This window comes from Nerophis ophidion, linkage group LG06, assembly GCF_033978795.1.
Source record: "Nerophis ophidion isolate RoL-2023_Sa linkage group LG06, RoL_Noph_v1.0, whole genome shotgun sequence".
NCBI lineage: Eukaryota > Metazoa > Chordata > Actinopteri > Syngnathiformes > Syngnathidae > Nerophis > Nerophis ophidion.
The window spans coordinates 2,585,006-2,609,946 of record NC_084616.1 but is presented as its reverse complement, the minus strand read 5'-3'; the positions used below and the strand labels follow the sequence as shown (position 1 = coordinate 2,609,946).

The 24,941-nt window shown below is 43.2% G+C and overlaps 1 protein-coding gene across 1 annotated transcript; it reads right to left on the bottom strand.

Moving 5' to 3' along the window:
• Positions 1–177: 177 nt before the first annotated feature.
• LOC133554073 (zinc finger protein PLAGL2-like) lies at positions 178–17,556 on the bottom strand. Its single transcript, XM_061902453.1, has 2 exons — positions 17,406–17,556; positions 178–6,525 (listed from the first exon to the last, which is right to left on the bottom strand). Exon 2 carries the CDS (start codon positions 6,150–6,152, stop codon positions 4,881–4,883), a length of 1,272 nt encoding a protein of 423 aa, XP_061758437.1. The 5' UTR covers positions 6,153–6,525; positions 17,406–17,556; the 3' UTR covers positions 178–4,880.
• Between the last annotated feature and the right edge of the window lie 7,385 nt (positions 17,557–24,941).

Sequence of the window (24,941 nt, the reverse complement as noted above, 5' to 3'; positions counted from 1 at the left end):
TGGGGGTGTATTAGTGATTGTTGTAGGGTGAAAGTGTTGTAGTCAGCATGTGTGATGGTATGGGGGTGTATTAGTGATTGTTGTAGGGTGAAAGTGTTGTAGTCAGCATGTGTGATGGTATGGGGGTGTATTAGTGATTGTTGTAGGGTGAAAGTGTTGTAGTCAGCATGTGTGATGGTATGGGGGTGTATTAGTGATTGTTGTAGGGTGAAAGTGTTGTAGTCAGCATGTGTGATGGTATGGGGGTGTATTAGTGATTGTTGTAGGGTGAAAGTGTTGTAGTCAGCATGTGTGATGGTATGGGGGTGTATTAGTGGCCAAGGCATGGCTAACTTACACATCTGTGAAGGCACCATTAATGCTGAAAGGTACATACAGCTTTTGGAGCCACATATGTTGTTATCATGGACGCCCCTGCTTATTTCAGCAAGACGATGCCAAACCACGCGTTACAACAGCGTGGCTTCATAGTAAAAGAGTGTGGGTACTAGACTGTAGTCCAGACATTGAAAATGTGTGGTGCAATATGAAGCTTAAAATACGACAACAGAGACCCAGGATTGTTGAACAACTTAAGCTGTACATCAAGCAAGAATGGGAAAGAATTCCACTTCAAAAATGTGTCTCCTCAGTTCCCAAACCTGCACTGAGTGTTGTTCAAAGGAAAGGCCATGTAACACACTGGTAAAAATGCCTTTTTTGACATGTGTTGCTGCCATTACATTCTAACTTCATGATTATTTGCAAAAGTTTGTCAGTGTGAAGATGAAATATCTTGTCTTTGCAGTCTATTCAATTGAATATAAGTTGAAAAGGATTTGTTGTATTCTCTTTTTATTTAGCATTTACACAAGGTGACAACTTCACTGCTTTTGACTATTTTGTATCTAAAAATTCCTTTGTCTTACATGTTAAAATCGCACATGTTGAATGGATTTTAACTCCATTTAATGGGTGAGGCTGTTTGGCAAATACAAGTTTGAGGTACGAGCTGTGTCCCAGAACTAAATAAACTTGTATCCCGAGGTACTACCGGACTACAAAATCCGCTTGGGATCCATTCTTCTTGACAGTGTGACATAATTACCAAAGAAATAGGTCGAAAACTTTGATACTGATGTTCCCGCCGGGGATTAATAAAGTATTTCTCCTTCTGATATTGACACCCACCCCCCCTTGGGGGAAGGAAGGAAGTCAAATTTGCGTGTGGCGTTTCAGTCCCACCTCCATTGGAAGCTCCAACACACCAAAGTAAAACTAGCAGACAGGGTCATTATGGGTAATATCAGAAAAGGCTATGCATACTATAGATTTTTTTTTTGCTGTGCTAAATCAAAACAGCAACAAGGTCATAGTTGCTCACATCCAGAGAATCTAAATTACACAATAAAGATAAAAAATGTCAGGGGTCACGTCACTCAGTTTAAGTGCGACCACAAGATGGCGTGCTTCGTGTAGAAGTACTGCTTCTCGCACCAAACACTGACCCATTCCCTACAAAGTCAACCTTAAACTTAAAGTTCTATCTTCAAAAATGGGGCTGGTTCTTGTACTCTAAGAATAACTCTTTAGACATCTAAATGATCACAAGTATGCGTCGCTACCTAAAATCAAGGAGTTTGTGTTTTTGATGCTTGGGGTCACGTTGGGCGTTTCTCGCTTGTCAAAGTTCGGATTTGGTTGGCATGTGAGTTTGACCGTTCTGCTTTACAGAAGTTGCCTATGGCTGATTCTAGGAATCAACGAGCCAGTGGGAACAACTATTATTCCAATTACGGCCGCCACATTAGAACCAGGACGTCCGTGACCAACCAAACCCAAGAGAAATTCTGTCAGATGTTTTTCAATTTTCACATTATTTCCCCAAAATAATACCTCTACTAGACGGATATATTGGACTAGTTTGGACTTTTTTGACCAATTATTACTTGACAACACATGGTAGGGCTGGGCGATAAACCAACATCAGAAAGTATCACCACACAGACGTAATCAATAGCAGGAAAAAATGTGTTTGATCAAATATTTTTCCATCAGAAGAAAGCAGAAGTATGGAAGCAGGTTCTGTTGCATGAACAAATCACTCGCTCTCTGGGTGTCACTGAGTTACACGTTAACAGCCAATCAGGTAACAATATCAACTATCGAGTTTGGTTGCGCGTTCTTGCAGTTGATTCTCTGCATGGAGTGAGAAGAGAAAGTTAAAGTTAAATCTTGGATAAAACAGAAAAAGGGACCTAGGCAGATTTGGGGATTTAAAAAAAAGGGGACCGTAGTCAGACCAATGTGGTCTGTAACGGATGCAAAGCAAGGCGGCTAACACCACACCACCTTAGCTCACCCTTTAGAGCACAGCTGCCACTAAACCTGCCAAAAACAGTTTCTCAGGTTTCTATGTTCACATTTTCACAATATTTTCTTACACTTTAATATTGCCAACATAGTCCTTATTTTTGCACCTTCATTTTAAGAGCTTTTTGTTAAGTGTTCAATGTGATTTTACTATTTGATTGACATTGAGTGTTTTTCATGCTTGTCTTGAGAGCTGGAGGATTATAATCAGACAATCCTCATTTTCCATAAATCATAAAAATATCAATAATATTGTGCTTGTATCGTGATACAGTGTTCAGCCATATCGCCCAGCACTAATCCAAACTATACATGTCCTAATATATCGTATGTGAAGGACCTGAAGAAGAGGAATACAACTCTGTAAAGTAACGACAATCCTTCTACCAATGAGGGCTTTTTTTTTTTACACATTATAAAATACGATTATGAAGATCTTTGTTTTAGAAAATGAACTTGCATTGTGGCTAATAGATGTTAAAAAAGCAGGAATGCCAGAAGAGCATTGTCCAATATCTAGGAGAGTAATCCACCTAGAAGGAAACGACTATTTGAGGTGTTAAGTTAGGCTCTTTAAGGTGAGTCTCCTGATTTGCAGTCAGCAACTAAGGTTCATTGTGAGACATTTTGGCATAGTGCGTTAAAAGTATAGAAATGAGATACTACAGCCACATGGCTGCTGCACGCTTTCTGAAGGCCTCTAGGGTTCAGGGATCCAAAGGCACAGCATCACGTCAGAGAATTGAGGGACTGACATCCCATGATATCTACTGGTATTTGGCATCATGGTCAGGCTTTCTCTGTATGACTGGCATCGCCGCTGTCAAATGCCAGATTCTTTTATTTCCGTCAGGAGTCGTTTACAACAGTGGTCCCCAACCACCGGTTCGTGATGCATTAGCTACCGGGCCGCAGAGAAACATTCAATAACTTATAAAAAAGGATGTCATTTTCTCCAACTTAACTTGAGCCTGTCCCACTAGACCAGGGGTGTCAAACTCGTTTTCATTGAGGGCCACACCGCAGTCATGGCTGCCATTAGAGGGCCGATTGTAACAGTAAATTATTCAGGAATTTACCTATGAAAATAAATTTGTTTTTTAACATAAAGAATAAAAATTTAAAAAAATCTGATTTTACAATTTTTTACGGGAAAAAAAGTGGCAGCTTAGTTGCCAGACTTTTACTGTAAAATATGGTGTTTCTTAAAAAATATATATTTTTACAACATTTTACTGTAAATAGCAATACAGCAGCGCAGTTTAATTTTATTTTGGCAACTCAGCTGCCAGTTTTTTACCATAATAAAATGTGGTACCATAAAGTCATCAACCGTGGATTTTACAGTAAAAAAACAAAAAAATCACAGCTCAGTTGACAGAATTTTACTGTAAAAACAGTAAAACATTGGTCATTTTTTTCAGCTATGCTGTAAAAAATTTTTTTAAAATCCCTACATTTTTACAGTAAAATCTATTGGTCATTTTTATAGTGAACAATTTGATGGGTAACTTGCTTGGAAATCATAAGTTAAGCAGATATTTAAGTATTTATTTGGATTTTGACCAACAAAGTTACTTTATATAGCATTTGTTGCAATATCGGACATTATTTGTTTCCCCTGTCAAACTAGAAAAAAATGTGAATACCTTTAGTAAGAAAATAAAGAAAATAAGGTATTTTACTGACACATTATTTCCAGGCTTTTGCGCGCCATATAAAATGAGGTGGAGGGCCCTGAGTTTGACACCTGTGCACTGGACACACCAATGAGCTTGTTTATAGACATACAATAAAACTCCTCATAGGAAGTTGCCATTGATTCTAACTTTGTGACATGACACAATGCACATGAATGAACATATCAAATATAAAAGTGACAGATTGTAACCAAAGGCTGATTTCCATCTGCATCTCATTGCAAAGAAACACGCCCAGGGCTTCCACTAAGTCAGCGTTATAGTGAGTTGTAGTTTTCATGCTCGTTATTTTTGCTGTATTTATCCGGCACGGGTGTAAATACTGCTGACATTAATCCGGTCTGTGTTGTATAAAAGGTTGGGGACCACTGGTTTACAAGACTGACTCGCCTTTAAGCCGCTAAAAAAGGTATGTTGTGCTAAAAAATGTACTTAAGTGCATTTGTAATTAGAGATAAGTGTGTCACCATGTTAGCGTGGCTCCTTGGAACTCAGTGCTCGCAAACGGATTCTGAGCTGGTCTGGAGTTCTTTTACCCAGTAACTAATGGTACAAGTATTCTTCCGGTTATCAAACCATCACATGTGATAACTGTGTCAAGTGCATGAACCGTTAATTATACGTTTTTTAAAAATATGACTCTGGTGGTTGTAGTGAGACAAAGTTGTGCATTCAAGCTATTTTTTTTTTAAATAACGAGGTAATACTGATGAGGTGATTTGTTGTGTTCCAAGTTACATACTTGATGTATACGTCATAAAGATGCCATTCAACAAAACAAAAACAAAAAAAGGTGTGAAGAAGGCTAATCGCGGTCAACAGAACTGCTTATTGCTGAAAGGCCTGGTAGTAATGAGGTAAGGAGCTAGAAGTGCTAACAGCAGAAGTGCTGTATGCCTGAGGTAGCTGGCTGTGGTTGTGGGCCACAGGGCCCTGGGGCACGTGAGCCTGAGGAGGCTGGAAGAAGCTAAAAGGCCCTGAAGACTGGGAGGACAACCCAGTGGAGGAAGTTGGGGAGGAGGCGGCGGTGGTGGCAGGAGGATAACCCATCATTAACCCTCCCATCCCCACATGAGAGCTGTAAGGCGGCAGGCTGAAAGGCAGAAAGCCCAACAGTGGGCCGAGTTCCATGTTAGTGGTGCAGGAGAGCTCAGCCGGGGAGATGGCAGGATTCCTGGGGAGCAGGTGGGGCTCACCGCCAACGCCCATCCCTTCGCCGAGCATCTCCCTCTGAGGGGAGGTGGACGTAGAGGTAGAAGAGTTGAGATGGGGAGGAGGGGCGCTCTGCAGATCCAGCAGGAAGCTGTCCACGTCAGTGCGGGGATACGAGGTAGATCCTTGTTGGTACCGAGACATGTTGCCGTACGACTGCTGCTGCGGCGCCGCCAGGGGCTGCAGGTGGTGGTGGTGGTGGTTGTGTGTCGACGGAGGAGGCATGTGGCGACCCATGCTGGAGGACAGCGAGACCTGCATGAGGCCGTGCGGGTGACTCATCCCGGGCACAGGGTTAGCAATGGGGTAGGAGTTGAACATATCCCGGGTGAAGGTCTCCACCGGTTCCTTGGAGGAGGAAGAGGAGGAGCCCCTGTCGGAGGATAGAGGGCTGGCCTCCTTGGCGGGACACGGCGTGGTTGCGGTGGACGTCGCCACAGGAGTGCTGGGCGTAACCAGTGGTATCAATCCCGTGTCATGGGCGTGGCTCTTCTTCAAGTGACGGGTCAAGTGGTCTCTGCGGCCAAAGCGCTGCGCACAGCGGGGACACAGGAAGTCTCGGCGTCCCGTGTGCACCACAGCATGGCGACGTACGTCCTTGCGGGTGTAAAAGCGCCGGTCGCATCGCTCGCAGGAATATTTCCGCTCTCTCACAGACACGACGGTGTTGTTGTTGCCCTCGGCCGGGGGCGGTCTGTCGGTGTGGCCGCCGCCCAGGTGCTCCAGCAGGGACGGCGTGCCGTCCGAGCCTGTGCCGGCGTTGGTGTGAGCTTCCACCAGGTGCCGCCTGTAACCCAGCTGGGTGTTGAATTGCTTCCCGCACTCCTGGCAGTGGAAGATGATGCTATCCTGCAGCGGACCCTTCAGCTGGTCCTGCTGGTGGAACATGGTCCCACGGGGGTAGTGCTGGTGCAAGAGAATGGAGCTGAGATGGAGGCCACACAAGCAACACTCATGAGGATTCTACATCAGCTTCAGCTCTGCTTCTTAGGGCTCTTTTAGTTTCCTGGGTGTGCTCGCGATGACACTAAGTGCAGTTTGTCCCTTGCGGCAATGACGTGTGGTCTGTCCTGCCTTGGTGGGACAGGCCTGCGTCCAGCGTTTGGTTTCGGCGACAGCACCTGCCATAGCAACCCCACGAGGGCTGCAGTAATGAGGGCGTTTGGAGCTTGCGTTTTTCTGTCTCAGTCCTCTAGTGTTCAGCAGCACGGCACTCCCGTCACGGCGGAATTGGGGAGGAAGCTCAACATCCTAAAAGGATCTGAAACATGAAGCAAAAAAACATAGCATCATAAGCAAATGACGTGCTGGGGTCAGACAATAGCAAAATTGCACCTTGATTACAGGGTTTCCCCAACATATAATTGATCGCGGGGCCCGCCACGGCAAAATAAAAGCCGCCATACATTAAAAGGGAACTGTACTTTTTTTTGTAATTTTGCCGATCGTTCAAAATCATTATGAGAGATAGTAAGACAAAAGTCGTTTTTTTCGCATTCCACAAGACCCTATAAGGTTGACGGGTATTTGCCTGTATATAAATAAATGATAAATGGGTTGTACTTGTATAGCGCTTTTCTACCTTCAAGGTACTCAAAGCGCTTTGACACTACTTCCACATTTACCCATTCACACACACATTCACACACTGATGGAGGGAGCTGCCATGCAAGGCACTAACCAGCACCCATCAGGAGCAAGGGTGAAGAGTCTTGCTCAGGACACAACGAGGTTGGTACTAGGTGGGGATTGAACCAGGGGCCCTCAGGTTGCGCACGGCCACTCTCCCACTGCGCCTCGCCGTCCCATGTCTGTGTGTGTGTGTGCGTGTTGAGGACCATCGACTCACTTCTGGTCTACAAACACCAGGAGTTGTTGAGGATAGGGGAGTCAGTGCGGTCATGTGAACTTCCCAATGCAAGAGACTCCGATTCATTTTTCCATACTAACCCACCCGAGTGCTTCCGTCGGGTGAACGCACCGCTGCCCAGGAAGCGGAAACGCCGAAAAGTACGATCCGGCCGACTGGTAAAAGTGAAAGCTTGGTTGGCACTGTATCCTGACGCGGTGAAGATCTCTGCACTTCCCCGGGAGTACAGCGACTGTTTTGGTCGCTATTTGTCGCGGCGAACGCCTCGACTGGTTGGGTCTTGGATGGTGCCAATCATCGGACAGCGGGAGGACCCCTGTGCTCTGCGCCCTCTTCCCTCATCTCACCTGGGCTCAGGTGACATGTCCCTGGCTTATCTTCAGCGGCTGAGCTGGGCACCGCACGTGGCTACAACAACATCTACGAGGTGTGCACTCGTGAATGCGAGATCCATGATGAACAAGACTTTTGTTCTCCAGGACTTTTTCTCATCCCACTCTTTGGATATACGGTTCCTGACAGAAACCTGGATTGGCATCGGTGAGTCTGCTGCTTTTTCAGAGCTATTGCCTCCAGACTGTACTTTCATTACACGCCGAGAAGGAGCGGTCGTGGCAAGGGTTTAGCTATGGTTTTAAAGGAAAGCGTTCATCACAAGGCGATCATGGAGTGCTCTTTGCACGGAGCGGTTTCGAGCTGCAACAGACTGATCCAGCATTTTGTGCTGTAATCTACAGACCACCAAAGCACAACAAAGACTTTATCAAGGACTTTTCGAACTTCATTGCTTTTAGTCTGGTGCGCTACGACAAGATTTTAATCGTCTGGGATTTTAATCTACACGTTTGTTCTCCTTCTAAACCCATGGCCGGACAGTTTTTGGACTTGATAGAAGGTTTTAATTTGGTTCAGCATGTTACTGGCCCAACACAAGTACACGGACACACCCAGAACTTGTACTGTCTTTTGGTTTTAATGTTGACAATGTTGTTGTTGGTGATGCTGTGTTTTCCGATCACAGTCCTGTTATGTTTTGACGCTGATGTAAAACCGCCTGCCGTGCGTCATGGGCGTGTTATTATTAGGTCTGACACTGCAGCCGCCTTTTCTCCTTTGTTCACTGTGTCCATACAGAGTCTATCACACTGCAGACACTGAACTATTGATGTGCTCTTTCATCTCCACATGTTCTGAGATTGTGGACAGTATAGCGCCCCTCAGAGCTATACGTACAAAGTCAAAACAGGAGCCTTGGCTCAATGACACCACGCCCACAGCTCGCCGTGAGTGGCGGAGGGCGGAGCGGAAGTGGAAAGGGGATCACTTGGAGGTCTCTTATTGAATTCTAAAAGAAAGCTGTCGGAATTATCAAAGTGTGGTTAAAACTGAAAAAACAAAATATCTGTCAGACTTAAAGGGGAACATTAGCAGCAGACCTATGTAAGTGTCAATATATACCTTGATGGTGCAGAAAAAAGACCATCTATTTTTTTAACCGATTTCCGAACTCTAAATGGGTGAATTTTGGCGAATTAAACGCCTTTCTGTTTATCGCGCTGGAGGCCATGACGTCAGAACGTGACGTTGCCGAGGTAACACACCCGCCATTTTCATTTTCACATTACAAACACCGGGTCTCAGCTCTGTTATTTTCCATTTTTTTGACTATTTCTTGGAACCTTGGAGACATCATGCCTCAACGGTGTGTTGTCGGAGGGTGTAACAACACTAACAGGGAGGGATTCAAGTTGCACCACTGGCCCGAAGATGCCAAAGTGGCAAGAAATCTGCCGCCAGACCCCCATTGAATGTGCCGGAGTGTCTCCACATTTTACCAGCGATGCTAAGGCAGACATGGCACAGAGATGTATGGATAACCTGCAGATGCATTTGCAACGATAGTCAACAAAATCACAAAGGTGAGTTTTGTTGATGTTGACTGTCAGCTAATCGATGCTAACATGCTATTTGCCAGCGGTGCTAAAGCAGACATGGTACAGATATGTATGGATAACCTGTAGATGCATTTGCAACTATATTACGTTTCCTTCCACCCACATTTAATGCGAAAAAAACACTTACCAATCGACGGATTTAAGTTGCTCCAGTGTCAAAAGATGCGAAAGTCCTGATCGTTTGGTCCGCACATTTTATCGGCGATGCTAACGCAGCTATTCGGCCATGCTATGGCTATGAATTTGCTCAATAGCTTCAGTTTCTTCTTCAATACTTTCATACTACAACCATCTGTTTCAATACATGTGTAATCTGTTGAATCGCTTAAATCGCTGAAATCCGAGTTTGAATCCGAGCTAATGTCGCTATATCTTGCTGTGGTATTCCCATTGTTTGTTTACATTGGCAGCACTGTGTGACGTCACATGGAAATGGCCAGTGTCTTTGCAGAGAGCGAAAATAAGGCACTTTAAAGCTTTATTTAGGGATATTCCGAGACCGGTAAAATTTTGAAAAAATCTTCAAAAAATACAACAAGCCACTGGGAACTGATTTTTATTGTTTGTAACCCTTTTGAAATTGTGATAAAGTTCCCCTTTAATTTCAAATAGTGTCAACAAGCCACGTTTTTCTTTTTAAATCTATTATTTCTGTTCTTAATCCGAATCCAGCCACTTCACTGGAGATGACAAGTAAAACTTTAGAAATATTTATCTCCTTTGTTAACGAAAAGGTTGCTACTATTCGGGCAAATCTTTCTCCTTCTCCATTGAGTTTCAATGTGGGCAGTCGGTGCTCGGCTATGCTTTGGAAGTGTGAGCCTGTGTCTATGCCTGAGCTTAAAGGAATAGTGGACAAACTAAAACCCTTGTCCTGTCCCAAAGACCCAGTACCCCCTCGCTTTTTTAAAGAAGTCTGGGACACTATTGGCTTGTCTGTTAGGGACATCATCAACAGCAGTTTGATTTCTGGCAGTGTGCCCTCTTTTTGTGAAGGAGCTGTTGTTGAGCCTTTGATAAAAAAACAGGTCCTGATCCTACAAGATTGTCAAATTATCACCCATTTCTAAATTACCTTTTCTGTCAAAAATTTTGGAGAAATGTGTTTTGGTGCAACTGCAGCCTTTTTTAGATGGAAATGGCACTTTAGATCGATTACAGTCTGGATACAAAGCTTGGTTAGCCCAGAACTTTTTAATAATGAATGAGGGAAAAACAGAAGTTTTTGTTTTTGGTCCGGCCCTCACTGACTTGGGACCATTGCAAAATGATGTGCGTCCCAAGGTCACCAGCCTTGGCGTCACTATAGATAGCGGTTTTAAACTTGACAAACAAGTCAATGGCGTTTTAAAATCGTGTTTTTATCATCTTTGTCTTTAAGCAAGGGTAAAACCGTTTTTATCTTTTAACCTTTTTGAACAAGTCGTGCATGCTTTTATTTCAAGTGGCCTGGACTACTGCAATGCACTTTATGCTGGCATTAGCCAAAAAGCTCTCTCCCGGTTGCAGTTAATCCAGAAAAATCTTGTGTGACATCATGCACGAAAGTGCACTTTAATTTGTTTTTAACTTTGGAAGTGGCGTTCTGTACAAAAAGTACACTTTAATTTAGTGTTGTTTGGATATGTCATCTTAGTGACATCATGCACAAAAGTGCACTCATAGCTTGTTTTAAAATGTCTCTGACAATCTTGCACTTTCTGTTTTGAAATAATAACTGTTTAATAAATAAATTTTTTGCTAAATTGACTTAGTTGTGATTTCCCTCACTGCATGAAAGTTTAAAAGTAGCATATATGAATGCAGTATGAAGAAAAATGTTTGAATGTAGACACATAGAATCATCATACTGCTGTCATTATATGCATCAAGTGTTCATTCAAGGCTAAGGCAAAATATCCAGATATATATGCTGTATGGTGACATGGACTAAACATATCCAAATATTAAAAAAAGGCCATATTGCCCAGCCCAATATTATATATATATATATATATACATATATATATATATATACACACACACACACACACACACACACACACACACACACACACACACACACACACACACACACACACACACACACACACACACACACACACACACACACACTTTGGAGCCCCTGCCTAGAAATAAAATAATGTTTGCCTTGGTGCCCTAAAATAAGAGCCTTCCTTTAAGACAACATTTGCCTTGACCTTAAAAAGTGAAAATTGTAGCCCTGGGGCCGTATTTATCTAGCGTCTTAAGAGTGCCATTTTACACTTAAGTCCTGAGAATTTGCGAAATTTAGTCCTACTCTCAAACTTAAGAATAAAAGCTATTTATCAACTTTCTTAAGTCTAAGAATCACTCCTACTCTCCACGATATTTAAGAGACCTTCAGAGGTGTCGTAAGTGGTTAGGAGTTGCCAGCGGAGGATGGCAGTAAGGCGAGAGAGACTTGCGCGAACGTTCAGCAGGGTTTCCCACACATTCGTTTATTTGTGGCGGCCCGCCACGAAAGAATTACGGCCGCCACAAAAAAAAATTTAAAAAATTAAATACAAACCTTTTTTTTTTTGTCCGGCTTTTGACTCGCTGGACCGCTCATAAAAGCAATGGGACTCTGTCTGTGAATGGAGCTTGTAGTTACATATCATATAAATATGTAAATATTATTCAAACATGTATATAAATATGTACATAAAGCGTTGTAATTATATTCCAACTCCTCGTTCTTCTTGGTCATCGCTGTCGCCACTGCCACCCCTCATCAACCTCCCCCCCACCCCCCTACCACACCCCCGCAAATAGATGCCTGACCTGTGGGAAACACTGCGTTCAAGGAGCGGAAGTTATCCTAGTTTGATGACGAGCAGCTGATCAAACGGTATCGTTTAGACAGTGCGGGTATTATTTTTGTCACAGATTTAATAAGGGGCGTCATCTCATCAGCAACATCACGCAGCAGAGCTTTCACAGCAGAACTAAAGGTCATCACAATGCTTCCATATCTCCCCACTGGGAAAATGCAACTGTGTAACGCTGATGATTTGGGGCCATCACAACCATCAGTAAGCAGAATTGTTATGGAAACAATAATGGCCCTTACAGCTTCTCACCTCGTCAAGTCTTTCCAACTACACCCCGGATAATTCAGCAGGAGCAGACTGCATTCATGCAGGTAGCTGGGCTTCCCTGGAGTGGTCGGGACAATCGATGGTACACATGTAAGGATCATTGCTCCAAGTGTGGACGAGAGAGTGTTTGTTAATAGGAAGAGGTACCACAGCACCAACATGCAAGTAGTGTTCCATGCAGACGACTAAATCTTTGATGTGGTACCCAAGTGGCCTGGGTTTGTTTGTATTGTATTGTTTTGTAGTTTATTGTCAAAATATACACTCCAATTGTCCACTTAAATATTTCAAACATATTTCTTTATTCTTAGACAAGGGATTCCCTTCTGTGATTGGTCATTTCTATGGACACAGAAATGACGTCACCTAAAATTTCTTTTTACGGCACATAATAATGTTGTAATTCAATAATAATGTTGAAATTCAAATCTGAGTGTGTCACTTAAAGGCCTACTGAAAGCCACTACTAGCCACCACGCAGTCTAATAGTTTATACATCAATGATGAAATATTAACATTGCAACACATGCCAATAAGGCCGCTTTAGTTCACTAAATTGCAATTTCAAATTCCGCACGATGTATCCTGTTGAACACGTCGCGGTATGATGACGCGTGTGTGTGACGTCACAGGTTGTAGCGGACATTTTTTTCCAGCCCGATCCAAGCTATAAGTAGTCTGCTTTAATCGCATAATTACACAGTATTCTGGACACCCGTGTTGCTGAATCTTTTGCAATTTGTTCAATTAATAACGGAGAAGTCCAAGTAGAAAGATGTAGGTGGGAAGTGGTGTATTGCAGCTGCCTTTAGCAACACAAACACAGCCGGTGTTTCGTTGTTTAAAATTCCCGAAGGTGAAGCTTTACTATTGAACAGAGCGGTCAAGCGAACATAGTTCTCTACCACATGTAAACCGGCAGGTTTTGGTGAGAAATTGTGGTAATAAGTCTGCTCTTACCGTAGTTATGAGCAGAGCTTGCGTCCTCCTGAAGTGAAGTGAATTATATTTACACAGCGCTTTTTCTCTAGTGACTCAAAGCGCTCTACATAGTGAAACCCAATATCTAATTTTTACATTTAAACCAGTGTGGGTGGCACTAGTAGCAGGTGGTTAAAGTGTCTTACCCAAGGACACAACGGCAGTGACTAGGATGGCGGAAGCGGGGATCGAACCTGCAACCCTCAAGTTGCTGGCACGACCGCTCTACCAACCGAGCCATACCGCCCCTGCAGCTGCGGACTTTACCTCCTCCCACTGGCGGTCACCACACCTGTGGCCACACACCTCCGACTTTCAGGTACCATATAATCTCACTAAAACACTAGTAACACAATAAGCAGATAAGGGATTTACCAGAATTATCCTAGTAAATGTGTCTAACATCTGAATTGCTCTCACTATCCTGTCTTTTTTTTTCTCTAGTCCTTCACTCATAACGAGGTCCTGAAACTATCAGCGTGGTGTTCAGTGAATAATAATAAAACGTTGCGGTATGATGACGCGTGCGTTTGACGTCACCGGTTATAGCGGACACTTTTTTCCAGCCCGATCCAAACTATTAGTAGTCTGCTTTAATCGCATAATTACACAGTATTCTGGACATCTGTGTTGCTGAATCTTTTGCAATTTGTTCAATTAATAACGGAGAAGTCAAAGAAGAAAGATGGAGGTGGGAAGTGGTGTATTGAAGCTGCCTTTAGCAACACAAACACAGCCGGTGTTTCGTTGTTTAAAACTACCGAAGGTGAAGCTTAACTATGGAACATAGCGGTCAAGCGAACATGGATCCCGACCACATGTCAACCGGCAGGTTTCGGTGAGAAATTGTGGTAATAAGTCAGCTCTTACTGTAGACATGAGCGGAGCTTGCGTCCTCCTGCAGCTGCGGACTTTACCTCCTCCCACCGGAGACACTGGCGGTCACCACACCTGTGGCCACACCCCTCCGACTTTCAGGTACCATATAATCTTACTAAAACACTAGTAACACAATAAGCATATAAGGGATTTTCCAGAATTATCCTAGTAAATGTGTCTAACATCTGAATTGCTCTCACTATCCTGTCTTTTTTTTTCTCTAGTCCTTCACTCATAACGAGGTCCTGAAACTATCAGCGTGGTGTTCAGTGAATAATTTGGCACTGAACACCACAAAAACCAAGGAACTCATCTTTGACTTCAGGAAAAACACTGCAGACCCCGCCCCCCTCTACATCAACGGCGAGGAGGTGGAGAGAGTCAGCTCCTTCAAGTTCCTCGGCACCCTCATATCTGCTGACCTGTCCAGGACCCAAAATACAACTGCGGTCATCCGGAAGGCCCAGCGGAGACTCCATTTCCTGAGGGTGCTGAGGAAGAACAGACTGGAGAGGCAGCTGATGGTGACCTTCTATCGCTCGGCTGTCGAGAGCCTGCTGACGTACTGCATAACAGTGTGGTACGCCAGCTGCACTGAAGCAGACAAACAGGCGATTCAGAGGGTCATAAAGTCGGCACAAAAAATCATCGGCTGTCCCCTGCCCTCCCTGAAGGACTTACACAACTCCCGTTGCCTCAACAGAGCAAAAAACATTACCAAGGACAGCACACACCCTGGCTTCCACCTGTTTGACTTGCTACCATCAGGCAGGCGCTACAGGTGCATCAGAGCCAGAACAAACAGGCTCAGAGACAGCTTCTTTCCCAAAGCTGTCACCATGTTGAACTCTAACTTATAATAATAATAATAATTCACCCCTGTACAATATCATTCCCTAATACCCTACTGTGCAATACTACCCTTCGAGTGCAATACGTCCGTCACTGATTGTTATTTATTACTTTGGTACTCCTGTCTTGCTCTGTATATTGTACAGTATTTGTATTTTGTACTTCTATAGTGTTTTGTATATTGTACAGAATTGCTTATTATTTTTATTGGATAGTAGTCTATTTCAATTGTTAGTTTTTCCTTTTTACCTCTTATGTCATTTATTTCACCCCATATTTGTTCCCACTACCGCACCTTAAGTTGGAGTCTTTGATCTCGTTATATGCAAATATAATGACAATAAAGTTCATTCTATTCTATTCTACTCTCACTATCCTCATCCAGAAATCTTTCATCCTTGCTCAAATTAATGGGAAATTCATCGCTTTTTCAGTCCGAATCGCTCTGGCTGCTGGTGGCCATGATTGTAAACAATGTTCAGATGTAAGGAACTCCACAACCCGTGACGTCACGCGCACATGGTCTGCTACTTCCGGTACAGGTAAGGCTTTTTTATTAGCGACCAAAAGTTGCAAACTTAATCGTCGATGTTCTCTACTAAATCCTTTCAGCAAAAATGTGGCAATATCGTGAAATGATCAAGTATGACACATAGAATGGAGCTGCTATCCCCGTTTAAATAAGAACATCTCATTTCTGTAGGACTTTAAAAAGTGAAAATTGGAGGCCTGGTCTCTAACTGGACTAGTCAACTAAATAATGCTGCCTTGTTTACCGCCAGTCTCATCCTAAACAGGGCAATGTTTACTTTTTATTTCTCTGCACCTGAGAGTCATGGTTGTAAAAGAACAATAATGGAGTGCATTTGCAGTAATTTGGCTCATTGGCGGGCTTCACGGTGGCAGAGGGGTTAGTGCGTCTGCCTCACAATACGAAGTTCCTGCAGTCCTGGGTTCAAATCCAGGCTCGGGATCTTTCTGTGTGGAGTTTGCATGTTCGGTGGCGGCACGTGCCTCAATCTTGGCCTGGTTAAATTTCAGCCCTGCACATGTACAACGGCTCGGTTCTATACAAAAAAAAAAGATAATTACACAAATCCAAGTAAAAACTAAACGTGTGCACTGGCAGAGGAACACAAATTGATTTAGTAGCAAATACAAGCTGCCCGTGTCAACTTGTTACTGGGGAACAACATGAAGTGATGCTTGTTTACGACAAATGTGTTCATCGATAACGACAACCCCATGGAGCACAACGCTGAAGACGGTACAAATATGTTCATTATAAGTTGTTTTTGCCGTTTGCTAATGTTTTCTCAAATTGTACATAGTCTTTTGCTATTTTTCTTTCTGAAATTGTAAGTTGTCTCGTCTTTTGTGTTGACTTTTTTATGTGATTTTAAGTTGGTTTATCTTTTGTGTTTATTTTTCATGTAATTGAAGTTGTCTATTGTTATTTTGTTTGTGTCCTAGTGATTAGACAGCATATGTACTGTAGTTGTATGGTGATGTGTTGCATTTATCATGATCAATATTAATATGAGGGTGTCTGTTACTGGGCTTCACGGTGGCAGAGGGGTTAGTGCGTCTGCCTCACAATACGAAAGTCCTGCAGTCCTGGGTTCAATTCCAGGCTGAGGATCTTTCTGTGTGGAGTTTGCATGTTCTCCCCGTGAATGCGTGGGTTCCCTCCAGGTACTCCGGCTTCCTCCCACCTCCAAAGACATGCACCTGGGGATAGGTTGATTGGCAACACTAAATTGGCCCTAGTGTGTGAATGTGAGTGTGAATGTTGTCTGTCTATCGGTGTTGGCCCTGCGATGAGGTGGCGACTTGTCCAGGGTGTACCCCGCCTTCCGCCCGATTGTAGCTGAGATAGGCGCCAGCGCCCCCCGCGACCCCGAAAATGGATGGATGGATGGATGGCTCATTGGCAGTAAACGCCACACCAGAAAGTGAGGCTGATGATGACCGAGAAGACAGCGCCCTCTTGTGGCGCCTGACGTCACCACCACGGCATGACCCAAGTTTCCTCCATTAACGCACTTTTAGTGTTTCAAACAAGATGTAAAAAAAGTTTTGGGTGGTGTGCTTGGAATAAAGAGACATTGTTAAAAGCGGGCGAGTGCTTAACTGAAGCGGAAGTGCAAAGTTGTAACGAGCGTGAGGACCAAGGTGAGGACCGGGGCGAAGTGTGTGTGCTAGCCGACTTGCAGAGGTGGAATTCGGCGGCGGATCAGAGTTTTGCCCGGCGGGTCATCTCAAATCCATCGCCTCGCTTCCCACACAACAGCACGATGACCGCGAGTGGCGATGGAGGACAAACGTCGCGAGGGCGCAGGAAACACCGACAGATGCAGGATCGACTAAAGTTTGTGCGGCTGCGGCTAACTCTTCTCATTACTTTAGCAAAGTGGCTACAAAAAAAAAAAAAAAAGTACCGCCAGCGTCGACACGTGACGAGCGGGAACTTTCTTACCGCCTGCCGCCGCGCCGACGTCGTCCTCCACTCTCCGCTCGACCTCCACGTGGACATTTTGTCCAGATGAAGCTTTTGAAACGATGTTTATGAGAGTCTGGGCCTGGACTGCTGGCGCCGCGCTAACAGCCGGGCATTCTGGGAGCGTGACGTCACGCCACGGCCAGCGGGAGCGTGCATGACGACCACACTATCTGGAACTTTACATGAAAACACTCTACCTCGAACAACAAAAAAGCTGTGAAAACGATGATGCTGTGTTCCAAATTTAAGTTTTTGGATGAATCTGAATTTTGCATTTTGTTTATTATATATATATATATATATTTTTGTATTCCATCCATCCATCCATTTATCTACCGCTTATTCCCTTTCGGGGTGGCGGGGGGCGCTGGCGCCTATCTCAGCTACAATCGGGCGGAAGGCGGGGTACACCCTGGACACGTCGCTACCTCATCGCAGGGCCAACACAGATAGACAGACAACATTCACACTCACATTCACACACTAGGGACCATTTAGTGTTGCCAATCAACCTATCCCCAGGTGCATGTCTTTGGAGGTGGGAGGGGCCTATCCCCAGGTGCATGTCTTTGGAGGTGGGAGGGGCCTATCCCCAGGTGCATGTCTTTGGAGGTGGGAGGGGCCTATCCCCAGGTGCATGTCTTTGGAGGTGGGAGGGGCCTATCCCCAGGTGTATGTCTTTGGAGGTGGGAGGGGCCTATCCCTAGGTGCATGTCTTTGGAGATGGGAGGGGCCTATCCCCAGGTGCATGTCTTTGGAGGTGGGAGGGGCCTATCCCCAGGTGTATGTCTTTGGAGGTGGGAGGGGCCTATCCCCAGGTGCATATCTTTGGAGGTGGGAGGGGCCTATCCCCAGGTGCATGTCTTTGGAGGTGGGAGGGGCCTATCCCCAGGTGTATGTATTTGGAGGTGGGAGGGGCCTATCCCCAGGTGCATGTCTTTGGAGGTGGGAGGGGCCTATCCCCAGGTGCATGTCTTTGGAGGTGGGAGGGGCCTATCCCCAGGTGCATGTCTTTGGAGGTGGGAGGGGCCTATCCCCAGGTACATGTCTTTGGAAGTGGGAGGAAGCCGGAGTACCCGGAGGGAACCCACGCATTCACGGGGAGAACATGCAAACTCCACACAGAAAGATCCCAAGCCTGGATTTGAACCCAGGACTGCAGGAACTTCGTATTGTGAGGCAGACGCACTAACCCCTCTGCCACCGTGAAGCCATTTTTGTATTCTATTTTTATTATTTTGAACTTACAACCCCCTGGCGCTGTTTTGTACTGTTTTCATAATGTTTTATATTGTTGTTTGACTTACTGTTTGTAATTGTTGAAATTTATAAATAAACCTTTAAAAAAAAAAAAAATGACGACCACACTTTTACACTCTCGCCCCCATCAGACCTTCAATTGATAAATCAATGCACACATGTAGTTAGGGACCGAGGACCCTGTTTTATTTCTAAAGTTTTATTATTGTCATTATTGTTATTATTGGGCTTCACGGTGGCAGAGGGGTTAGTGTGTCTGCCTCACAATACGAAATTCCTGCAGTCCTGGGTTCAAATCCAGGCTCGGGATCTTTCTGTGTGGAGTTTGCATGTTCTCCCCGTGAATGCGTGGGTTCCCTCCGGGTACTCCGGCTTCCTCCCACTTCCAAAGACATGCACCTGGGGATAGGCCCCTCCCACTTCCAAAGACATGCACCTGGGGATAGGCCCCTCCCACCTCCAAAGACATGCACCTGGGGATAGGCCCCTCCCACTTCCAAAGACATGCACCTGGGGATAGGTTGATTGGCAACACTAAATGGTCCCTAGTGTGTGAATGTTGTCTGTCTATCTGTGTTGGCCCTGCGATGAGGTGGCGACTTGTCCAGGGTGTACCCCGCCTTCCGCCCGATTGTAGCTGAGATAGGCGCCGGCGCCCCCTGCGACCCCGAAAGGGAATAAGTGGTAGAAAATGGATGGATGGATTATTATTATTATTTTACCACCGCCTCTTTGAGCTGTAATTTCACCCCCTTAAAATGCTTCAAAACTCACCAAATTTAAAACACGAGGACTGGCGAAAATTGCCATCTAATAAAAAAAAAAAACACCCAAAACTCAAACTTGCGCTCTGGCGCCCCCTAGGAAAAACACAGTCAAAACTGCTTGTAACTTCCGTTAGGAATGTCGTGGCCATTTAAGCCAAATATTTTTAAATGTATTTCCGTGAGAGGCATATCATGTTTTTTAACACTGAATACAACTAAATGCGTGCATTTTTAAGTAAGACCAACATTTTTAAAGTATAATAAGTCTCTTATTCTTTTTCATAACATTGTTATTCTGAAGCTAACCAAAAATAAATCAAATGTCATGTCTGTTGATCATGTTTTTGTTTGGCCATGTGCTGTTTGTCTTTTGGACTCTTTAAGTTCCTGTTTTTTTTCCACTCCCTTGTCTGGTTTCCTTGGTTACTCATTTTGTCCACCTGTCTCTGGTGGACAAAATGCCCGCTCACCTGCTTCCCGAGCACTAATCAGAGGCAGTATTTAAGCTTGTCTTTGCCAGTCAGTCGCCCTGGCGTCAATGTGATCTTTTCTTGCTCTGTGCTGACTTGTTTCATGCCTTGCCATAGTTTGGTGCTTCATGCCATGCCAAGTAGGTTTTGTTTGATTTATGTTCATAGTCTGTTTATGCGTTAGCTTTGTTTTTTAACCCAAGTTGTGACTCCGCTGTGAGCGATTTTTGTTTGTATCTTTTTTTAGTTTAAATTAAGTCGTGTTTTTACCTAAATGCCATGTCCCGAGTAGTCTGTCTGCCTTCCTGGGAGAACGACCCCCCCACATCGTGACATTAAATACTTATTACCATTAATGAGACTTCTTGAACAGGTGTGGTAAGAACTGTATGGATGGATTTAAATGCATGAGAATGTTTTGTATTTTGAACTTTATTTTTAGCACCTGTTTCACAAAATAAAGAAAACTACGGGAGCCACAAGACTCTTTTGAAATTTAAAATGAAATAACACAGCGTACAAAGTTTTGTTTTGCTTTGTACTATGTATAAAGCAGGGGTCTCAGACACACGGCCCCCACCTTGATATGAAAATGTAATATTAGTGCGGCCCGCGAGTTTTATTTGAACGCCGCTTAACAACATCACATTTGCCAAACATCTCAATTTTTCCGGGAGACTACCGAGTTTCAGAGCAACCATTCTCTCGACTGTCTGCTGGTTTTCCCCCAAACAACAATAATAAGTGCGTGCTATGATGACAATGCGTTTAGCGCCCTCTACAACCGTAACAAACAGCTTACCAGCCCATTCACATGTTGTATGAGGCTTCTGCAGACACACATAAGCAACTGCAAGGCATACTTGCTCAACAGCCATACAGGTTACACTGAGGGTGGTGATATAAACAACTTTAGCACTCTTACTAATATGCGCCACACTGTGAAACCACACCAAACAAGAATGACAAACATTTCGGGAGAACATCCGCACTGTAACACAACATAAACACAACAGAAAAAATAACCAGAATCCCATTCATCCCGAACTCTTTCGGGCCACATTATACACCCCCGCTAGCACCAAACCCCGCCCCCCTGAACCGACGCACGGTGGGCAAGACACTTCACCCTTGCTCCTGATGGGTCCTGGTTAGTGCCTTGCATGGCAGCTCCCGCCATCAGTGTGTGAATGTGTGTGTGAATGGGTGAATGTGTAAATACTGTCAAAGCGCTTTGGGCTCCTTAAAAAGGGGTAGAAAAGTGCTATACAAGTACAACCCATTTAGCATTTACCATGTAGTCGAAAGGTTGATAAGATCCTTTTTTTTCTCCATCCTCTTGTTGTGGGGCAGACTGGCTCGTACATGCACATGAATCCTCCGCTGTTGCCATTTTTAATACAAAGTAGCGTGTAGTTATTAGTTCTCGAACTTAATCTGCCAGTAGACTTGTAATGGACACTAAAAACTACAAATAAGTGGGGAAGACCACCCACAAAACAAGGCATCCTGAAGGGACAGTCAGAAAGCGGCTTGAAAAGAGTCTGTAAAACATTATATATATATATATATATATATATATATATATATATATATATATATATGTATATATATATATATATATATATATATATATATATATATATATGTATATATATATATATATATATATATATATATATATATATATATATATATGTATATGTAGGCGTGGGAAAAATCACAAGACTACTTCATCTCTACAGAACTGTTTCATGAGGGGTTCCCTCAATCATCAGGAGATTTTCTCCCAATGATTGAGGGAACCCCTCATGAAACAGTTGAGAAAATCTCCTGATGATTGAGGGAACCCCTCATGAAACAGTTCTGTAGAGATGAAGTAGTCTTGTGATTTTTCCCAAATCCTACATATTGCGCTCTACCACGGTATCGAGCACTATTCTCTGGATAATCCAATCAAGGCATATATATATATATATATATATATATATATATATATATATATAATATATATATATATATATATATATATATATATGCCCCTGCGATGAGGTGGCGGACTTGTCCAGGGTGTACCCCGCCCTCCGCCCGATTGTAGCTGAGATAGGCGCCAGCGCCCCCCGCGACCCCAAAAGGGAATAAGCGGTAGAAAATGGATGGATGTATATATATATATATAGCAGTGCCTCTTAGCCATAGGTCCCTTGCAGGGCTGCCAAAGTAAGGGTTTCTCAGCTTTGGTACTCAGTTGTAATACACTTTCCCACCACTTGGGGTAGTGATGCTGACAACAAACAGAAGAATGTCCGGAGCTAAAGTCAGAGAGACGTTTCTTAAGCGCAAAAATTATGACTAAGTGGTGAAGTTGTATTTTCATTTGCACTTAAATTTTATCGACAGTTTATTCAAAAACAATTATAGTTATTATCATTAATTATAGCTTTAGTTAGAATTTATCTATTTTAGCACTGCATACATGTATGTACATTTAGTTTTTGTATTTTTTTCTAAGTCTTTTGCAGTGTATTGGATAGCATTTATTTCCATAATCAGCCTGACCTAAGCCTTGATAATGATCTCTGCCATTAACACACAATTTCAACATCATTTGACAAGGTTTGTCCTGTTAAACTGTAAGTAGGTTAGCTATGATTCAAATCAAGATTCACTGTTAATATTTCAGCGGGGCCCCAGGGCCCTTTGTAGTGGAAAAGTTGGGCCGGTGGTCAAAAAGGTTAAGAACCCTGATGTTGACCACAAGGGAGCGTTTTTGTAAATGTAGAAAAAAATCTAAATGTGACCCTTTTAATGTTTGATTAGCAAGAATAATGATGTCACACTCACATCAAAGACATTGTCCAAAGTCACGGTGTATTACAAAGATTGTATAACCAACATAAGCAGTTAGCACAATCCGTGGGTAGTTACTCTCGATAATTTAGGAAATAGTTGGTTTTTTTAGAATTTCTACACAAAAAACATTTCTAAGACAGTTAAACAGACACATTTGTTTTGATTGATTATTATTCATGACATGAATGTATTGTTATTTCAGTGATATTTGCAAAGAATGTAGAGTAGTTGCATAGAGGCAAGGTGCTGTAAAGGGTTTGTTTTGTTGCAGTGCTGTGGCGCGGCAGACTTTTAAATAGTTGGGTTTTGTTTTAGAATTTCTACACAAAAAAAAACATTTATAACCAACATAACCAACACACATGTAAGAGGGATGTGTACTATGGCTATGAGTTGTTGTTTTTTTTTGTTTTTTTTTATTTATTATTATTATTTTTTTCCCTTGGCCTCAGTCTGCACCCCCACTCCAGGGCCTAGGCTAAGACCGATTTTTTTTATTTTATTTTAATCTTCAATTTTTTTTCTCCCATCCCCCCCCTCCCCCTCTGTTTACCTGTATGTCATCTTTTTTGTAAGGGGCGCTGGAAGCCGGCAGACCCGTCAGCGATCCTGTTCTGTCTCCCTGTAATGTTTGTCTGATCTTGAATGGGATTGTGCTGAAAATTGTAATTTTCCTGAAGGAACTCTCCTGACGGAATAAATAAAGTACTATCTAATCCATCTAATCTAATCCAAGCAGTTAGCACAATCAGTAGGTAGTTACTCTCGATAATTTAGGAAATAGTTGGGAGGTTTTTTTTAGAATTTCTACACAAAATAACATTAATAACAGTTTAACGGACACATTTGTTGTCATTTATTATTATTCATGATATGGATGTATTCTTATTTCATTGATATTTCATTAGCATTTATTTTAATAATCAGCGAGTTAGGGTAAGCCTTGATAATGATCTTTGTGATTAACACATGATTTCACCTCATCTGACAAGGTTTATCCTGTTAAACTGTAAATAAATCATAAGATGACCCCTTTAATGTTTGATTAGCAAGAATAATGATGTCACACTCACATTAAAGACATGATGTATAACAAAGATTGTATTGGTGACACGCTAACCAACATAAGCAGTTAGCACAATCAGTAGGTAGTTACTCTGTTGATACAAACCCCGTTTCCATATGAGTTGGGAAATTGTGTTAGATGTAAATATAAACAGAATACAATGATTTTCAAATCCTTTTCAAGCCATATTCAGTTGAATATGCTACAAAGACAACATATTTGATGTTCAAACTCATAAACTTTTTTTTATGCAAATAATCATTAACTTTAGAATTTGATGCCAGCAACACGTGACAAAGAAGTTGGGAAAGGTGGCAATAAATACTGATAAAGTTGAGGAATGCTCATCAAACACTTATTTGGAACATCCCACAGGTGTGCAGGCTAATTGGGAACAGGTGGGTGCCATGATTGGCTATAAAAGCAGCTTCCATGAAATGCTAAGTAATTCACAAACAAGGATGTGGTGAGGGTCACCAATTTGTTAGCAAATTGTCGAACAGTTTTAGAACAACATTTCTCAACGAGCTATTGCAAGGAATTTAGGGATTTTACCATCTACGGTCCGTAAAATCATGAAAAGGTTCAGAAAATCTGGAGAAATCACTGCACGTAAGCAATTATATTACGGACCTTTGATCCCTCAGGCGGTACTGCATTAAAATCCAACATCAGTGTGTAAAGGATATCACCACATGGGCTCAGGAACACTTCATAAGACCACTGTCAGTAACTACAGTTGGTCGCTACATCTGTAAGTGCAAGTTAAAACTCTACTATTCAAAATGAAAGCCATTTATCAACAACACTCAGGAACGCCGCCGGCTTCGCTGGGGCCCGAGCTCATCTAAGATGGACTGATGCAAAGTGGAAAAGTGTTCTGTGGTCTGACGAGTCCACACTTCAAATTATATTTGGAAACTGTGGACGTGGTGTCCTCCGGAACAAAGAGGAAAATAACCATCCGGATTGTTATAGGCGCAAAGTTCAAAAGCCAGCATGTGTGATGGTATGGGGGTGCATTAGTGCCCAAGGCATGGGTAACTTACACAGCTGTGAAGGCACCATTCATGCTGAATGGTCCATACAGGTTTTG